Raw genomic sequence first — 17,055 nt, 5'->3', positions numbered from 1 at the left:
GCATCTTAAAAAGAAGAAAATTTAAACTGTGGACTAATCTGTAGACAATTGTGTGTTTAATGTGGGGATTTCTCTGCACGCTTTGCATCTGTCTGCAATATATGTTTTTGTGCAGCGTTCCTTCAGTTGACAGTGCTTATGTTTTTTGTCAGAATTTAGTGGCTGGGGCTGGAGGAGGAATGAGTGTTGTAGCGAGTGTTTATGAAACAGGCATGAAAGAAAGGCTGTGATTTGAGACCTTGAGCTGCTACCAGAGGCCCCAACACACACACACACACACACACGTACACCACATCTTGGCGTTCCGACCAGTTTCACAGTGATGATGGAGGGTGCTCTGCTCCGGACGCAAATCACACTGACAGTTTCTGGGCGCACGCTGCGGACGGCGATATGAAAATCGGCGCCGTTGCCCTGGCAACGGAAGGGGGAAATGCTTTTTGAGAGGAACATCTTGTCATTTTCTTTAATCCACTGCAGCTGGAGATCGGAACACTATTATTAAATTGTGGTTGCCATAGTTACCAGAGGGGGGCTTTGTAGCAGCAGTCATTTCAGGGTCCCTCTACCATCGTACGGTCTGGTCTTTCGGAAGCTGTTTGTACTGTACCTCTGCATGAACAATGAGGCCCATCATTCCCTGCTTCTCACCGCCTTTGTCCTTTTGTTTAGCAGCATGGCTTCCAGTCCGTATCGTCCCCTTATGTTGCCTGTCGTACACTATTACATTAATCTGGAACATCTGTATATATTAGTGCAGTCGTCATCTGATGCTAATTTTCAGTGTGTTTTTCTATTCACAAGTTGTGCTCCTTTGTGCAGTGTGTTATATAATTTGCAGTGTTCATGTTATAGATGACAGGAAAGTGGAAAATAAGTTGAAATGGCTTTAACTTTATTTAGTACAATGAGCTTTTTGCTTTTTTAAGGGTGAACTGTTACTGATATTTTAATTGTTTGGCTTTTTTATTTAAATATACACAAATGTCAGCAATGCTGCTTAGATGAGCTTATCTACTATGGTCATATAAAGTATTATAATTTAGCTAACCTTGTTTAAATATTATTAGCAAGTTGTTTAAGTCGTACAGTAGATGCTTACAGTAGATGACAATTTACTAGTAAATGTATGCAGACACTGGATCGCATGAGTGACGTATGACATCTGACTGAGACTAATTGTGTTTTAGCTTAACCGTATTAAATGCTACCACATTCATGCATTTAGAATGGTAACATATCCTGCATATGTATTCAATGTAGTTTGTTTTGACTTTAATGGCGGTATTCAACCCAGTTTTGTTTTGTCACCTGAACTTTTTTGTTTGTTTTTGGTTTGCAGGCGATTGAACAGCACCCAAGGGGAGATTCGAGTAGGTCCCAGTCACCAGGTTTGTTTATTCCTTCACTCTTACAATATTAAACATGTACACGCTAAATGATGTACATCCTTATAGACTAGTGCTCGCATGTGGCACTCGGTTTATAGTAATTTTACCGGCAAGCTTCTCATAAAGGGTTAATGTGGACTTATTTGCAATGAAATGGATTTCACACACTTTCTGGGCTAGGGTGGGCTTGAAAGACACACAGACTTGGCCATGTTTATTGGAAATTAGATCTGGTTTCAGTCTCTGAAATCGAAAGCTAATAAAAAAAAAAAAGGCGAGGGCACAAGGCAAAATGGCAGATGTAGAAAAATCCAGAATATCATCAGCAATTACTGTCATAGCTTTTAAAGAGCATTTTGTCTCAGACGTACTACATCAGTGTGTTCCCATGTGGAATGATTACAGCAGTATGTCCCTCTTTAAATGTCCTCAAATGGACTACGTGATAGGTTTGGAACAGAGAGAAATGCACTGGTGCGTGGATTCAGAGCAATCCATTTATCCGGAATGATTTAAGATATCTTTCAATAAGGAAATGAGATCTCACAAACATTAATTGAGCCGACGGGAAATAAATGGCATGTTGAAAAAATCATTCAAGTATTAAGCCCCTTCTGTTAAAATGGCACTTTTCTATTCCAAATGGGCTTAATAAAGACTTGACACTGGGTGTTTAGAGGCATTAGGAGCACTGCACAGTAGTTAATGTAGTAATAAAAAGTTGTTAGATTACCATTGTGTCAATATTGTTGATATATTAGTATGACTGCTGGTATATGAAGTTATTATTTTATATATATATATATATATATATATATATATATATATATATATATATATATATATATATATATATATATTTGTACAGGATGAAGATATTAGTTGTATCTTCTGGGTTTTTCACATGCAAAATGGAACGTTTTGATGTACATCATGGACCGTGCCACCAAAACAACTTGATACATATATATACATATGAAAGGAATAACCAGCATAAAGCTAGCATTCTTTAGTTCTACATGTTTGTTTTAGAGCAAGAGGTTACTGCAGACGAATACAGTGTTCCATATGGAATACAGTGACCCATGTCCTTTATACTAAGATGATGGACCTGGTTTCTGACAGGATGACCCCAACCCCACACACAGGGTACCATATGATTTAAATCATATGCTCTTGCCTTTGCAACAAAAACTTTTGCACTTGAACTTCTGAAGTATTATGTATTACTGACACAGCATCCTACACTGTGTTATTAAAAACATCAGTCTTTAGGAAGAATGGTGTACATTTCACCAGTACAATACTAGAAACATGTGGAATTTATTCACTGGGGCATTGAAGCTGTTTTGACAGCTACTAAGACCTTAAAACACTTTGTTTTTTCCTTTAATACCTTGAATAAATTGTATGGCAAGAGAGGTGGCACTTGTTTTGTGGCGTAACTGGTTCAATTGCATATAAAATCATTCAGCACTAATTATTTGCTTTACCCATCTATTATCCACATAGGGACTGTTAATATTATTTGTCACTAGCTGCTTGAGCTTTTTGTGGTTTGTTTGTAACCCTGTTTCAATTATTTAATAGGCCAAGCTCCCAGAGCTGCAGCCTTTCCCCTCTCCCGGAGGCCAAGTGACCGAAAATGAGGAGCTGGTCTGGATGCCGGGGGTCAATGACTGTGACCTGCTCATGTACCTGCGGGCAGCCAGGTGAGTTCACATGGCCCTGCCATGCTCGCTCTCACTGCTTTTCAGGCTAAAATGGTGCCATGTGTTCGTCCATTTTTATTTAAAGCTGTGTAGGTGTTAATATGTAGATTTTGTGTGTGCAGGAGCATGGCAGCGTTTGCGGGGATGTGTGATGGAGGCTCGACAGAGGACGGGTGCTTGGCTGCCTCACGGGATGACACTACACTCAATGCATTAAACACTGTAAGTTCATCATTTCACAAACACCAAAATAAGTGATGTTGGTTAGTAAACGTGTCAGCTTGAATTTTCATTGTGTTGTATTTTGTAAAAAAAAAAAAATTCGTTAACTGTTCCATTTCTTGCTAAAAAATCATCAGTAACCAAGGCGACACATAAATATAAGAACGATGAGTTCTGCATTATTAACTCCAGATATTAGGAATGCTCCTGCAAAGCGCAGAAGGATTTATTGCTAATTGCTTTTAGCATGTTGGACGCAACGAAAAGAAGAACCAGGCAGGGGGATTCTTTTTTTTTTTCTTCTTCTTCTGCTTTCCTTTAATATAACAGCCCAAACATAACCGACTGTTGGAATTGCTCCGCTCATAAATTGAATCTGCTGTCAGCAAGATTCTCCTTTTTTATGAGGTATAAAAAGCATAACTGGTAATCTGTCAGTGAAATGGCCAGGGACGGTATTGCGGCTCAGTCTGTTTATGGTTTGTGTGGATGATGAATGCATTTTGCTTTGCGCTGCTCAGTCTCTAATACAGATGCACAAACAAAGCACAGCTTTGTAACATCGACCCAAACGTCCTGTTTAACACTATAATGTCTGGAAAAAGGAAACACATCATCATATGTGTTATCAGAGGCCAAACACAGAATTAATGAGTCTAGTTTAATATTTTACTGATTGTAAATGCATTTCAGTGCACAACTATCATGCATGGTTTGCTGATTTTTCAGCTCGACAACCTGGTAATTATCTTATTTATATTTAAATAAGCAGGGAAGCCACTCGACTGTTAGCCTTGTATGTCATGCAGTTGACGTATTTCACCACAAGGGAGCGCAGATGAAAACGTATACACGATTACAATCGTACGAGGTATAAGCTAACAATGGACGTTACATGCAATTGTGTTTGATTTTCTGTTATCTCTATATTTAAGAGCTGTAATTAGCACTTACAGCAAAGTCACTGTGCCTGATTCATACAAAACCCATAGAGCTGTTACCTAATAAGGGAATTGAAACAAATAGTGTCTAATCTTCATCTTTAGCAGAACGTGACCCCGGATCATGTTTTTGTGTTTGGAAACCATGAGGCCACCATAAGCAGGAACTTGGGTGCCATAATAGTTGAGATCATTAGTTTAGGATGCACTACTGCATGTATCTCTTCACGGTTTTTTGTTTATTATTTGTTGTTGTTGTTGTTTTTTTTTAACAACATTCATTTCTTTGTAAAGCAAACATTATAAAAAAATATTTAAAAGATATGAACAATTTGTTTTACAAGTTTAATCTCTGGTTTTGAATCAGATCCAGTAATTACTTAGAGCAGAGGTCACTAACAGGCGGACCGCGGTCCGGGTCCGGACCCAGAAGCTGTCCAATCCGGACCCGGACCTACGGCCAAAACAAAAGGTTATGCTTTAAAACTTGACGGGGCTGTTACGTGCCAAGGCACGCTTCTATTTTAAACTGCGCAGCTTTTGCAATCTTTACGGTAAAGGTAAGTGTAAATGCACAGACCAATTGCATGCGAGTTAAGCCATCCCACGGATTCCACTCAGCCAATCAAATCTGTGCATTCCTGAAGTAAACACTGCGACTCAAGAGCGCAAGACAGATGAGAGAGAATTAGAGTAAAGTTACACATGAAAGAAAGATAGCGATACATGTAGAAAACAAAGGGAGAGAAACAGACGAGTGAGACGGAGAAAGGGAGAGAAACACGAGTGAGACGGAGAAAGGGAGAGAAACACGAGTGAGACGGAGAAAGGGAGAGAAACACGAGTGAGACGGAGAAAGGGAGAGAAACAGACGAGTGAGACGGAGAAAGGGAGAGAAACAGACGAGTGAGACGGAGAAAGGGAGAATAAAGAACAAATGAATGCCGCTCTCCAAAAAAAGAAAAGTGGACAGCGAAAATAGAGCATTTAATCCAGAATATACAGACTCATTTATGTTCCCACTTCACACTAAACCAGTGTGTCTCATATGTTCAGAAACCATGGCACTTATTAAAAGTGGCATTGTGAAATGCCATTATGAAACAACACATAAAGGTTTTGAAAAACATATCCACTCAAATCTGAAGACAGCGTCCCTGAGACAGCTTTCCCAGGTCTGAGGGAAGTAGCCCTATACATCCTGACTATGTTTGGCTCTACATACAACTGCGAGGCAGCTTTCTCTACAATGAACATAATCCAAACTAAATATCGTTCCAGGGTCACTAATGAGCACCTACACATGTGTATGAGAACGGCCCTGACTCCATTCAAGCCCAGGTTTAACCCTAACCCAAGCCAAGCTAGAGCTCAGTTCTCTCACTGAGATATAAAAGGGAAAGTTAAACACTTTATTTAAACATATACAATTTTCACATTTTATTTATTTTCTCTTATTTTGAAATGTAGCCCTACTTTATTTAATGAGAAAACATTATACATATCTACAATCATACATTTTTGTCAAAAAGTTATTGTCATAAATATTGTCAAAACGTTTTTGAATTGTACTGAATTTATTTGATTTGACAGTCAGGTATTGATTGCTTGCAGATGTTGATACAACTACTAGGCTACATAAATATATATCACACTAACTAGTTAGACATTATGATCTTCCGGACCTTCGCTTCAAGAAATTTTCTCTTACTGGACCTCTTTAAATTTTAGTTGAATACCTCTGACTTAGAGGTTGTAATTTCTGTCTCAACAACAGTTTACCATTCTAAATTAGTCCTAACATTATTTTTATCCCCATTTCAGTGCTTCTCGTAATTTGACTGAAGGGGGAAAAAATCATCCAGGAAAACACAAATGCAGCAATTAGGCCAATCCCATAAGCCTCGCTTAGGAAAGCCATAATGTATCCATCAGGGTGGTATAAGGATAAGAACACAGGCATCAGCAAGAGTCATTTTCTTTTGCTGTTAAGCTTTTGAGAGGGAAGAGTTATTGTGTTAGCAGGACAGAATGTCCAAACTGGAGAGGTTACTGAACACTGTTTTGGATACAGAGTCTAATCTTTAATGCAAATGGCTCACATCCCACTCGTTATTCCATCTGGTGTACAGTTACATTTTGTGGGCTGGAATAATCAAAGTATGGCTTTTTATTCTTAGCAATAAACCAGTCAATGGCTCAGAGAAATATTGCTGTTCATAGCGATTTCAAATATATTTGCTTTTGTAATTCTACTCCACTCCTCATACTGACTTTCCATAGCTGGGCTCTGCTGATCCAAAAAAAAAATGGGAGGGGGGGCAATTTGTCCTGAACAATTAGGTGTCCACTAGCAGAGACACATTGAAATGAGATGTCCCTGGCAGGCCTCCTATGTAAAAGCAGATGGAGACAAATTGTAGAAAATCCCTCTGCAGTTTCCCACATTTGCTGGCTTTTTCCAGAAACACCCACAGGCTAATCGAGCACATGGAACTCAGCGCTGATTTAGGAAAGACCCACATGCTGAGGGTGGAATGTGCTCACCTTACTTCAAATGATCACGTACTCCGTCAGATACAGTGTTTTGTAATAGCAGTGAGTAATAGCAATTAAGTTAACGCAAGCCTCACATGCTCCATAACTCGTGATGCACAATGATGACAATTCCTGTTCCTCCCTTCTTCCTGAACACAACACAACAGAACACGGAGGGAGCCATAAACCAATGAGCTCAAAACGGAGTAAACATGGCATTTCCATTCAGATCGAGGAGGGGAGAGCGGAGAATTAATGCTGTCTGCGGTTCACTGTTTCTTGACCTTTTCCCTCCTCATTTGCAATTCCAATGTGTTTTCAGAAAAAAAACTCTCCCAGCCCTGATACCTGCTCCCCTTTGACAGACTTTTATGTTTCAACCTTGCATGTAACGATTTTTTGATATTGGCTCCGCATTGGCCATGACAATGAGATGATGTGAACATGAGAATCATTGCCAGAACTGAATAATTCAAAATAGTATAGCACAAATAGTATTTACAACCAAGAAATGAACACTTTTTTTATTTTTGCCTTTGTGTTACATTGTCACAAATTTGTTGGATTCTCTAAACCGGTCGGTCAGAAGGTGGCGCCTTCATTTTCAGTTCTGAGAGCAATTATTTAATAAAGAAAACTTCTATAAGGGACGTGGTACACATTTAATGAAAGAGTCTCCAGTTATAAGATAAAAGATAATCTTATTAACTTGGAGAGAGAGAAAAAGTAAATAAGAGAGGCTGGCAAATTTATAATGTTTTTGTTCTTTTTGCTTTACACAAAATTAAACATGACTATAAACCTTTGTGACGTGCTGTATAGGAAAATAATAAACTTCAAGGTGGTAACAGTAACTCCACTTTGCCACATTTTTCATTATTTTCCTATAAGCGTGCTCTATTGGGTTATTATTCCTTACTTATAATTATCTATTATCGTTACCAATATTTGTGTATTGTATTAAAGCTCCGAGATGTATCCAAAATCTGAATGTGCATGAATTTTCTTTATTTAGTGAAGTATATTAAAATGTTACCTACAAGGAAGTTTATTTCAAGTTGTTGGGGTAGGATGTGTCCTGCTCACTGCTTTATGATTTCTGCCCCAAACTTCATCACTCTGACACACTTGTGGAAAGCCAATCAAAAACGTTCCACCACTTCTTTCATTCAGAACTAAGCAAAGCAGCATATTTAAATAGTCTCTTCTGAGTAAAAGTTTGAGTAAAATAGTTGCCTCTTTTGCAGCTTCATGAAAGCAGCTATGATGCCGGGAAAGCGCTGCAGCGTCTGGTGAAGAAGCCTGTCCCCAAGCTAATTGAGAAGTGCTGGTCCGAAGACGAAGTGGTAAGAGTCTGTTTTCTAAAAGAGGTGACTGCATCCTGATCCACTATGAGACAGAGAGCAGAGAACAGTGCTGTGAGAAAGCAACAGACTCCTTTAAAATAGTTTAGCTGTAATTGTTCACAGTTCTGGGATTTTTTTTTTTTTTGAGGCTAGAATTGGTTCTTTAATGATGTACAGCCTTTGTTTTTTAGGGTTTTTTTTCCTTCTCTTCTTTGTCTTTTTTTCTTTCTCCTTTTTTTTTTTTTTTGAAGGCTCTCCAGTCTTTGCGAGTCCAGGCTCTGTGACGTGTGGTTCTGTGTCCACACCCAATGTTTCTGAGTCACTTCAGTCATAAATACAGCCTGAAATACTCTCTCTCTCTCTCTCTCCCTCTCTCTCTTGCTCCCTCTCACTTTCTCGCTCCTGCTCTCTTTACCCCCTTCCCCCCTGCCTCTCTCTCTCGCTCTCTCGCTCTCTCTTTTTCTCTGCTTGTGAAAAAATAGTTGGAGGATCTCATTAAAAAATGAGGCTTTCCATTCACAGGGAAAGTACCTAAACTTTTCTGTCACTGAGGGTGGATTTAGAATTGATGTGTCTAAGTTGTAGGTTTTATTCACAGTCAATCCATAATGCATGGGAGTTAATAAGTTTGCTGATTACATCTGATGGAGACTTTTGAATAAAGCAGACACAGTCAGAACTGCTGCTAAGTAAAAACATTTCCACCCTCCCTCACAGGTGCTTGCTAAAATTATGCTATGTCATGGATGCAAGTATGGCATCAGGAACTTGTGATTAAGCCTTTTAGATAACGTCTTCTCTTTTATACGGTTTATATCAATACTTGTCAAAAATTGTTGGTCATTTCTTAGAGCCAGCAGGTCATTTCAAAGAATCATTGTCTTTGCTCTGTTCCGTATTAATTGAGACTTGCTCGTTTTGGCGTGCGCCATAGACAGCCGTTTTTTGGAGGTTTGCAGTGTGGAGTTTGTGTGAAGCGAAGTGTGTAACAGTCTGTCTCAGATGAATAATACAGGAAGGAGATGAATAGTGTATGAGAGGTGGCCTCGATTACTTCACCGTTGGTCTTTTATGTGTGCGCTTGCATGTGTGTTTGTATGTGCATGCTGCCGGAGGGGGTGAGAGACAGGAGGACAGAGCCACGTCGCACATACGCACATCACCTCCCCACTGCCGCAAAGCCAAGGACACCACTCCCACTGATCTGATTTCAAGTTGTGCCTTTGCAGCTTTGAGAGCCTGGAGGGACAGGTGTAAATGTAGCCCTGACCTTGGCGTTCATACCAGCCCTGCCTGCTGCTCCTCATTTATTTATTATCAGCCCCCGCTTTCTCTTCACTCTCCAGCTCTCTTTTTCTGTCTCTCTCTGCCCTCAGGACCCAGGCCTCATTATTCCACCACTTCTTTTTGAAATGTAAATAAAAGTGACAGTGACTAGGTCTAAAATGACAGACTTGCCCCTTCTTCAGGGTCACCTTTCACCACCCTCTCTCTTGCTCCACCCCCTTAAGCAAGCAATCAGCGGTCAATTCTCTAAACTCTGCCTCTATTTTCAAAGCTACCCGCTGAGCCAGTTCAGTTTGCATTCTCTAATATCTCTCTGTAAGCAGAGATAAATATGGCACCCGATGCCTGGTAGCACCTTTTAAACTTACATTTTTAGTAATCGTTATTTCACGGGCTGCTTCCTCTAATACCCACTCATGCCTTGAATTTTTTGCTTATCCAAATCCTTTACCCAACAAACACAGTGGAATTTTCCAGAGAAAGTGCACAAGCCGGCATGGCAGCCATCCTGTTGTTACAATCAGACTGAAATCTGAGTCTCTACCCGCTCCATAGTCCTGCTGTGTATTATCACACCGCTTGTCAGAAAGTGATGAATGACGGCGTGAGGTCTTAGATAGCTCAAGTGCCCTCTGAGGCAGTCGCGTCTTCGTGGCCCCCCTGTGGTGAGAGACTGGATCTGCACATCCTGCTTAGAAAAAAACCCAGAAAACCCCCTAAACTCCACCTCAGTGTCTAGTGATGGAATAGAGAAAGGGACACAGCTTGAGAGAGTGTGTGTGTGTGTGTGTATGGGTGGGTGAGTGAGTGTTTAAATTGTAGGCACAATCTCATTTTCAGTACACTTCGTCTGGTCTGTGAAAGTGCTCGCCCACCCTGAAGTTAATTTAGCTTTTTTTAAAGAAGTGTTTTCTCTCCTTCACACTCCCTCAAAGCAGGTTGTGTTCATGCTGTGATAGCCAGGTTTAGAGAGTTTTTAATAGCACTCTGAGTTAGCTAGGGCAGGAAGGGCACGCTACCACGCTTCCTGTCACCTTTGCATTTACGCAGAAGCTGGTTTTGCTGAGTTGTTGCATATTTTTTCCCTGTGCACAAGAGCGTGCACTGGGACTGAGCCAAAGTTTGTTTCTACTCTGAAGTGGTATCATACACAATCTGATTAATATGATTGTTTCAGCTGGTTTTGTAGGTTGAGCTCTTTTTCTGTTGTGGTTTGTATATTATATAAAGTTCAAATCAGGATGTGGGCTGTCTTATATTTGTGGGCATTTTGTGTGCTCGGATGTCAGAGTTGTCATTTTTTTCTCGACACTTTGTTTTTGGCTAAATTTATCCTGCTACCTCTGCGTAGTAGGTCAGCCTTCGCAAAAGGTCAAGTGGTGATTTCACAAGCCTGCTGTGTATTTAGACAACCCTCACTTAAAGAGGCTTTTTAAAAAAATAAAATAAAAATGTTTAGACCACCACGGCTGCTGTGCGTTTGAAGCGCACTCATCCTTATCTCTGACATCATCTTTTTGTAAACGCTTGTAACATTTTCTAAACGCTCGCATGAACCAGTTTTTCAGCTTCCAACAATTATTGTTTAAGCCGGAAGTGTGTTTGAGTTACAATGGCCTTTTCATTATTTTTTTTTCCCCTCTCCATGATCTTTCTTTTACAATGGTGTAGTGTGAGCAGTGAGAGAAAGGGAGGGTGTGTGAAGCAAAACCAAGGGAAAAGAGCCAGCTCTCTGGAACAATTTCTAAAAAAAAAAAAAAAAAAAAAAGAAGCCTGTTGTTTCAGCAGAATGCGCGCCTGGCTATTTGGTAACCCTCCCCTCCTTCTTCTCTCGCTCTCTTTACTCTCCTTCCCTCCGGCTCTCCCCCTTCAGCCCCGCCTCTTCTCTGCACGGTTGCCTAGCAACCCAGGGCTGGAGCAATAGTGGCAGGGCCAGAGCGATTCAGCAAGCAGATTGGAGGATGATTTATTAGCTGGGCTCAGAGAGCAGCGAGCGCAGGCAGCTGAAATGGAGCCTTAAACCGGAGCCGACATGCAGAGCACAGAGCATGAGACTGAGAAAGAGAGAGAGAGAGAATGATAAAGTGCTGTGCACGGCTCTCGCAGACACCTGAGTAGTGTAAATGCTACAGTAGGCATAACACAATTACGGTGACACAATCAGGCCAGAAACAACACATGCATTCAGACCTGGCAGGTGTAATTGGTTTTGGGCCACCGGTTAGGAACCGAGACCCCGAATGATGGTGGCAGATTCTCTGTTAACAAAATACCAAGGGAAAGACCTGCAATCTGTGCGTTGCTATTTTAGAGCCTCATTAACACACAAGGAATGTCAGATACCTACATCTTGAATAGCTGTTTATCCTGCTCCTATTGGTCCAGCTCTGGTCACCAGTTGTTGTGCCAGGTGTTAGCAATGCTTTTGGTAGAAGAGGCACGATGGAGCAGTACACCTGGGAAGCCACATGTTTAATATCACATCCTCATTTTTTTAAATTGCTTTTCCTGTAATGAAACCTTGAAGGCTGTTTGTTGGTTTTTAACATATTTTTCTTGATTACAATATAAATTTGAACCACAGTTATTGAACACTGTGCCACCTACTGGTTAATCCGCTACACCTCCCACAATATCAGATTCATTCAATATTTACTGTCAGGTACTGACTCTTTTCTCTCCATTCAAGTCTGAGCATGTTAATCTGTTTCTGTTTGTACAAATAACAAGGTGAAGAAAGGGCTGATTTAATGACACTTGTGTGTTTAATTTGCTAAATTAGCCTTTTCTGTATCTCAAAGAAATGCAATTTGGTGTGAGTTTAAAGAGAACTTTGTAGGGGAAATATTGTAAAGAGTGTTGATTAGAAAAAGAAGTGCCCCCACCCTGCCACAAATAATTTTTATTTTAAAGCCATGTGTAAACACTTCCCTAGTTACATAACCAGCAGAGACTGTAACAGGCAATAGGAGCTCCATGTCTGGTTTTCTTAGTGCCTTGTCTGGGTTAATTCACCTTTCTGTGTGTACATGCAAACACACACTGATGACTTATTCCTTTCTTGCATTTTTGCTCAGATGGTGCCTTTCTTGCTGAGCTGCCAGTACATTTAATAAACCGTCCAGTTGCTCTCTTTTTTTCTCCCCCCTTGAAAAGCAGTACTAAGGGGGTTGGGGTAATAATGAGAGAGGCAGATGTGAAACTGCAGGGCTAACACACATGCTCAAACGCACACATAAAGGCAGCTTGAGCAGTGTGGTTGTGCTCAGAGCACGCTTGAGTGACAGAGAGCCACCATGCAGTGTAGAACTCCACTCCAGGTTTTACACACTGCCGCCAAGCAGAGGCTCCCTAGCAGAAAGATCACATGTAAAGCCTTCCCCTTTGTAGTGGAGGAGCACAGAGTGACAAGCTATTTCTTGCTCATAAAAAAGCGTCGCACCTTTTGGGACTTTGTGGATTTGCGTCTCAGTATTTCTTCTACCTGCCAGTGGACCTGAGTGAATTGAAGCGTGCGGCGAGCGGACTTGAGCAGGTTTTAGTCGGTGGAGTTTGGTGGTTGAAAGGATTGGCTGAGATTTCTGTGGAACGGGGCTCGTCTCTGGAACAAGAAAGTAAATCTGCTGCTTGTCTGCTCCGTTGGTTATGAATGTTTTCTGCCTTCGCCTTTTTTATGGCTTTTAAAAGAAAGGAGATATTGAAACCAATGAGAATCTCCTTTTGTATTTCTGTTGTCTTTACACAGAGTGAAGTTTATTAGTGGGGACTTTAATTCTTGAAAAGTTTATTTTTTTAATCAAGTAAAGATTAGACATTTTTTTAAACCTACTAAAAATTTACAAATAAGTGTACAGTGTTCTAGGATTTTATGACTGAGCTCACTTTGAAATATGAGAATTTCTTGATCAGGAAAGGCATGTTGAGATTCTCTGTAACTTACTGAAGTTCACTTTTGAACTTCAGACGGCTCCAGTGTGGTTAACACTTTGTTTCAGATGAAATTGCCTTCATGTTTGCCCTTTGTTGTAGATTAATATGAACTCTCCTTCTTGCTTTTGCTGTCATTTTCCCTTTTTTCCCTCTTCATGCAAACCTTTAGCTCTTAAGCCCCAGAGAGATAGCTATCAGAATGTTTTCTTCTATTTACAGTATAAGGTATTTGCATGCACATGAAAATAGTTATCTGATTTCCTGTCTCCTTTTTGTGTGCTTTTTCGTAAACAGAAACGGTTCATAAAAGGACTGAGACAGTACGGCAAAAACTTCTTCAGGATTCGGAAAGAGCTGCTACCGAACAAGGAAACGGTGAGTCATTTTCTCTTACCTCTTACCTAGCTTTTTTTTCCTTAGTCTTTTAAATGAGGTCACTTTTGTTCTTGTACTCAGTTTTTTTTCCTCCTTTGTAATATTTACAGTGAACACGCTCCAGTCAGTCTCGCACTGAACCTAACCTAGCGAAAGAAATGAGATACAAGTAGCTCACAGATGGACATGGTACATGGGTATTAGATTTAACAGTAAGCATATTAGGTTGTTGGATGGATTCCCGAGAACAGTGAGCACACTGTGTTTGCAACCAAAACAGAACGATGGCTGTTTATGCAGCGCTGCTGAGGAAGGCGCTCTTTATATCTGTGCCATACAAATGATAATTTCACAATTCTGCTGTTTATTACCATCTCCTTTTCCATTTCGAGTCAATCCATAGCTGCATCGCATAAAAAAAACTAGATTTAACTGTTAGATTTGTTTAAAAGTACTCACCCAAATGCTTTGCTTAGTAAAATATAAAAGGAGTGCTGTTTTACATTTCTGTCAAGTCTTTAACATTTGCGTACACAAAACTAGTTGAACTTGGTTCTTGAATAAACACTGTTTAAGTGCTTCAAAAGGTGAAACGTTTTTATTCGAGTCGCAAAGTTCACTGTTTACATCAAACAAGTGATTGAAGGCTATACCATAACTGACAGATTCATTTCACTGGGATTACAAAAGATTTAGTCACAGAGATGTTAAACCTGAGGAATGTGTTGTGGTTAACGGTTGAATTGATCTTCATTAACATCAACAATATACATCATAGCTTACGATTGTCAGCATGTCAATTCGCCAATTGACAGACATTAATCCTGCACTCTTGAGTGTGATTTAGTGCGTATAGTCTGTTGAGTCTTTTTATTAGCCTACACAATGCTTCACTTTATGTACAATCTTAAATCCACCATAGACATTTAATATTGTGTCAAACCATGTTTCCAGAAATATCTGTTTTTTATTAGCTCTGCCTGTAGCACAGTTTGAGAGAAATTCTTGTTGGCTCTGACATAAACCCCGTTTGTCATTTAAAGGTCAGCTGTTTGCCTTTTCCATCTCACTATCTTTCTGGATCCTGTGTAACATAAGTGAGTTTAAAACGCATGTTAGTATATTGATTTAACCAGGGCGATTAAGCATTAAAGAAAATCCTGGGTTACAAAAGGAACCACTGCTGAGACGTCAAATTCACTGCAAATAAATATTAACCAAGGGAGTGTTGACACAAGCGAATAGATGTTTGACTAGAGTAGCAGTTCAGATTCATTACTCGTTAGTGCTGTGTTTACTTACTCAGTGTGGAAAAAAGAAAGAGACACTGTCCTATAATTAAAGTCTGCTAATCACACAGTTAGTCAGGATTTTATTAGAAGGTCATTAAGAATATGTTGCAGTATTAAGATTCTAAATAGATGTACCAAACCTGACATGTTACATAATTTGTTATTGCTTGTTTTGTTGCTTGTCATTCGCCAGCTTTATTAACCCATGAGTAAGATGGCTGTAATAATAAAAAAACAGGGGATTTATTAGATTGACCGAGGCAGGTGAATTTGAAGTAAAGGGTGGTGAGGATATTTCTATATAGACACATAGGAAAAAGCCAACACTGTCTTGGAACTAAAACCCATTTTTGCTTAAGCATGAACTTTCTTTTGTGTTCAAAGTCAGTCTTCTGTGCCACTTCCAATCAATGCCCTGAGGAAAGTTTGATTTATTTTCCCAGCAGTCGCTTTCTTCCTTCTCCCTCTCTCTCGTCTCATTTTTGTTCATTGGTGACTCTTAAATTTTTGGAAGACAATTTTGCTGCAACTCAAATGTACACAATAATTTTTTCCCTTTTTTCAAAAACAGCTTGTCACATAATGATTTTTGGTAAACACTGTCTTTCCCAGCGCAGTTGTTCTACAATTCACGACGTGTACACAGCTTGTTAAAGTACTGGGCCTTCAGCCAGGGCTACAGAGGGCGATACAGTGCAGCGCATCTGTCTTTGCCTCTCCCCTCAGCACTTATTAGCTGGTTTCTCATAAAGAGCTGGTGCCAAAAGTAAGCGCCCACTGCTGTGAAAACAAACCAGGCCTGACTAGCTCTCAGGAATGCTTTATATGAAGGCAATAAAAGGGGAAGCTGGGGAAGTGGGTGTGTTGCCTGACCGTCGCAGTTCTTTTCACCGCCACCATTTCCTCCACTCAAAAGACGACGTCATGGAATCATTTGTATACCCGTGCTAGAAATGTTCCTAAACATCCCCAACGTGCTTAGTCTACAGATAACAGATAATTCCTTTTGCGTTTTGTTTTTCCAACACAACACATCCCATGAGGCCTAGAGGGAGAATTGAGTCTCACTGCTACGGTTACTCAGCTCTCTGCTTTTATTGATTCAGGTCTGAGTGATATTAACACGTGTCAATTTGTTTTGCTGTGTTATGTTCTTTCACATTTGATAATGTTAATTCAGTTGTTGTTGCTTCTTGTTATTTATCTAGGTGCTTGTTAATAATGGATCCTAAGACTGTATTTTCATGCTTTAACCATTAAGAAATGAGTATATAGAAAACAGTATATAATTATGATTGGAAGTAAACACAGTTTTGCCATTCTGACATTTTCTCCAATCACGACTAAACCCTCCTTGACTTGTATCTCAGCCATAAATTGTATTTGGATACCTCTTTTTTTCCGGAGAAAGAGCTTGTCCTAATTGGTCAAATCTGAGGTCGTTGAGATGGATGTAAAGGAGGAGAAAAAGACTGTGGGAAGGTGGAACATTTTCTTACTAGTCCCAAATCAGTCTTCATCCAGTGCCATGAAGAGAACCAGAGACCCGGGTAGCACAAGCAGCACACGGCCTCAGGATGTGCACTATTCAAGACTGATTTGTATTGGTTTAGCCTTGTAGCAGATGTTTGCCCTGGTGCGATCTGTATACACATCAAATTAAATTCATGGTAACATCGTCACCCGGCTGCCTTGGCCCCAGAGAACTTCATGTAATTACACACTAAGGATTGAGCACTAATTTAAAAGCTTAAAACTGCTACCACATTTAGGAGCAGCTGTCTGTTACAAAATAGCTTGCTTGTAAATGAGTTTGTTGTTTGTGGAAAATGTCATTATACTGGAGGTTTTTGTGTATTTCTGAATTCAATCCAATATCCAGTAGTTCTTCTAGCTCTTCTCTCTGCATCACATTTGAAGAACAAATATGCAATCTGCAGTTCTGACAGTTCTTTTTGAATATGTCTAGCTCTGGCTCATTCAGTGAAGTTTTGTGAACAAAGCTGTGGCTATTCATATTG

General features: G+C 40.0%; 1 protein-coding gene across 6 annotated transcripts in view; it reads left to right on the top strand.

Moving 5' to 3' along the window:
* The window catches only part of rerea (arginine-glutamic acid dipeptide (RE) repeats a), a 151,399-nt gene that overhangs the window by 121,736 nt on the left and 12,608 nt on the right, over nt 1-17,055 (top strand). For 5 of the 6 annotated variants that reach the window (XM_060894502.1, XM_060894503.1, XM_060894500.1 and 2 more), the window contains 5 exons: nt 1,343-1,391; nt 2,982-3,103; nt 3,226-3,325; nt 8,052-8,150; nt 13,662-13,742. In XM_060894502.1, the coding sequence (XP_060750485.1) occupies nt 1,343-1,391; nt 2,982-3,103; nt 3,226-3,325; nt 8,052-8,150; nt 13,662-13,742 (451 nt within the window). The remainder of the gene's footprint in view (nt 1-1,342; nt 1,392-2,981; nt 3,104-3,225; nt 3,326-8,051; nt 8,151-13,661; nt 13,743-17,055) is intronic. The other variant, XM_060894504.1, reaches the window with a different exon arrangement.

The sequence above is a fragment of the Tachysurus vachellii genome, chromosome 19, assembly GCF_030014155.1.
Source record: "Tachysurus vachellii isolate PV-2020 chromosome 19, HZAU_Pvac_v1, whole genome shotgun sequence".
NCBI lineage: Eukaryota > Metazoa > Chordata > Actinopteri > Siluriformes > Bagridae > Tachysurus > Tachysurus vachellii.
The sequence above is the reverse complement of the archived record's forward strand: the minus strand, read 5'-3'. Positions and strand labels throughout refer to the sequence as shown.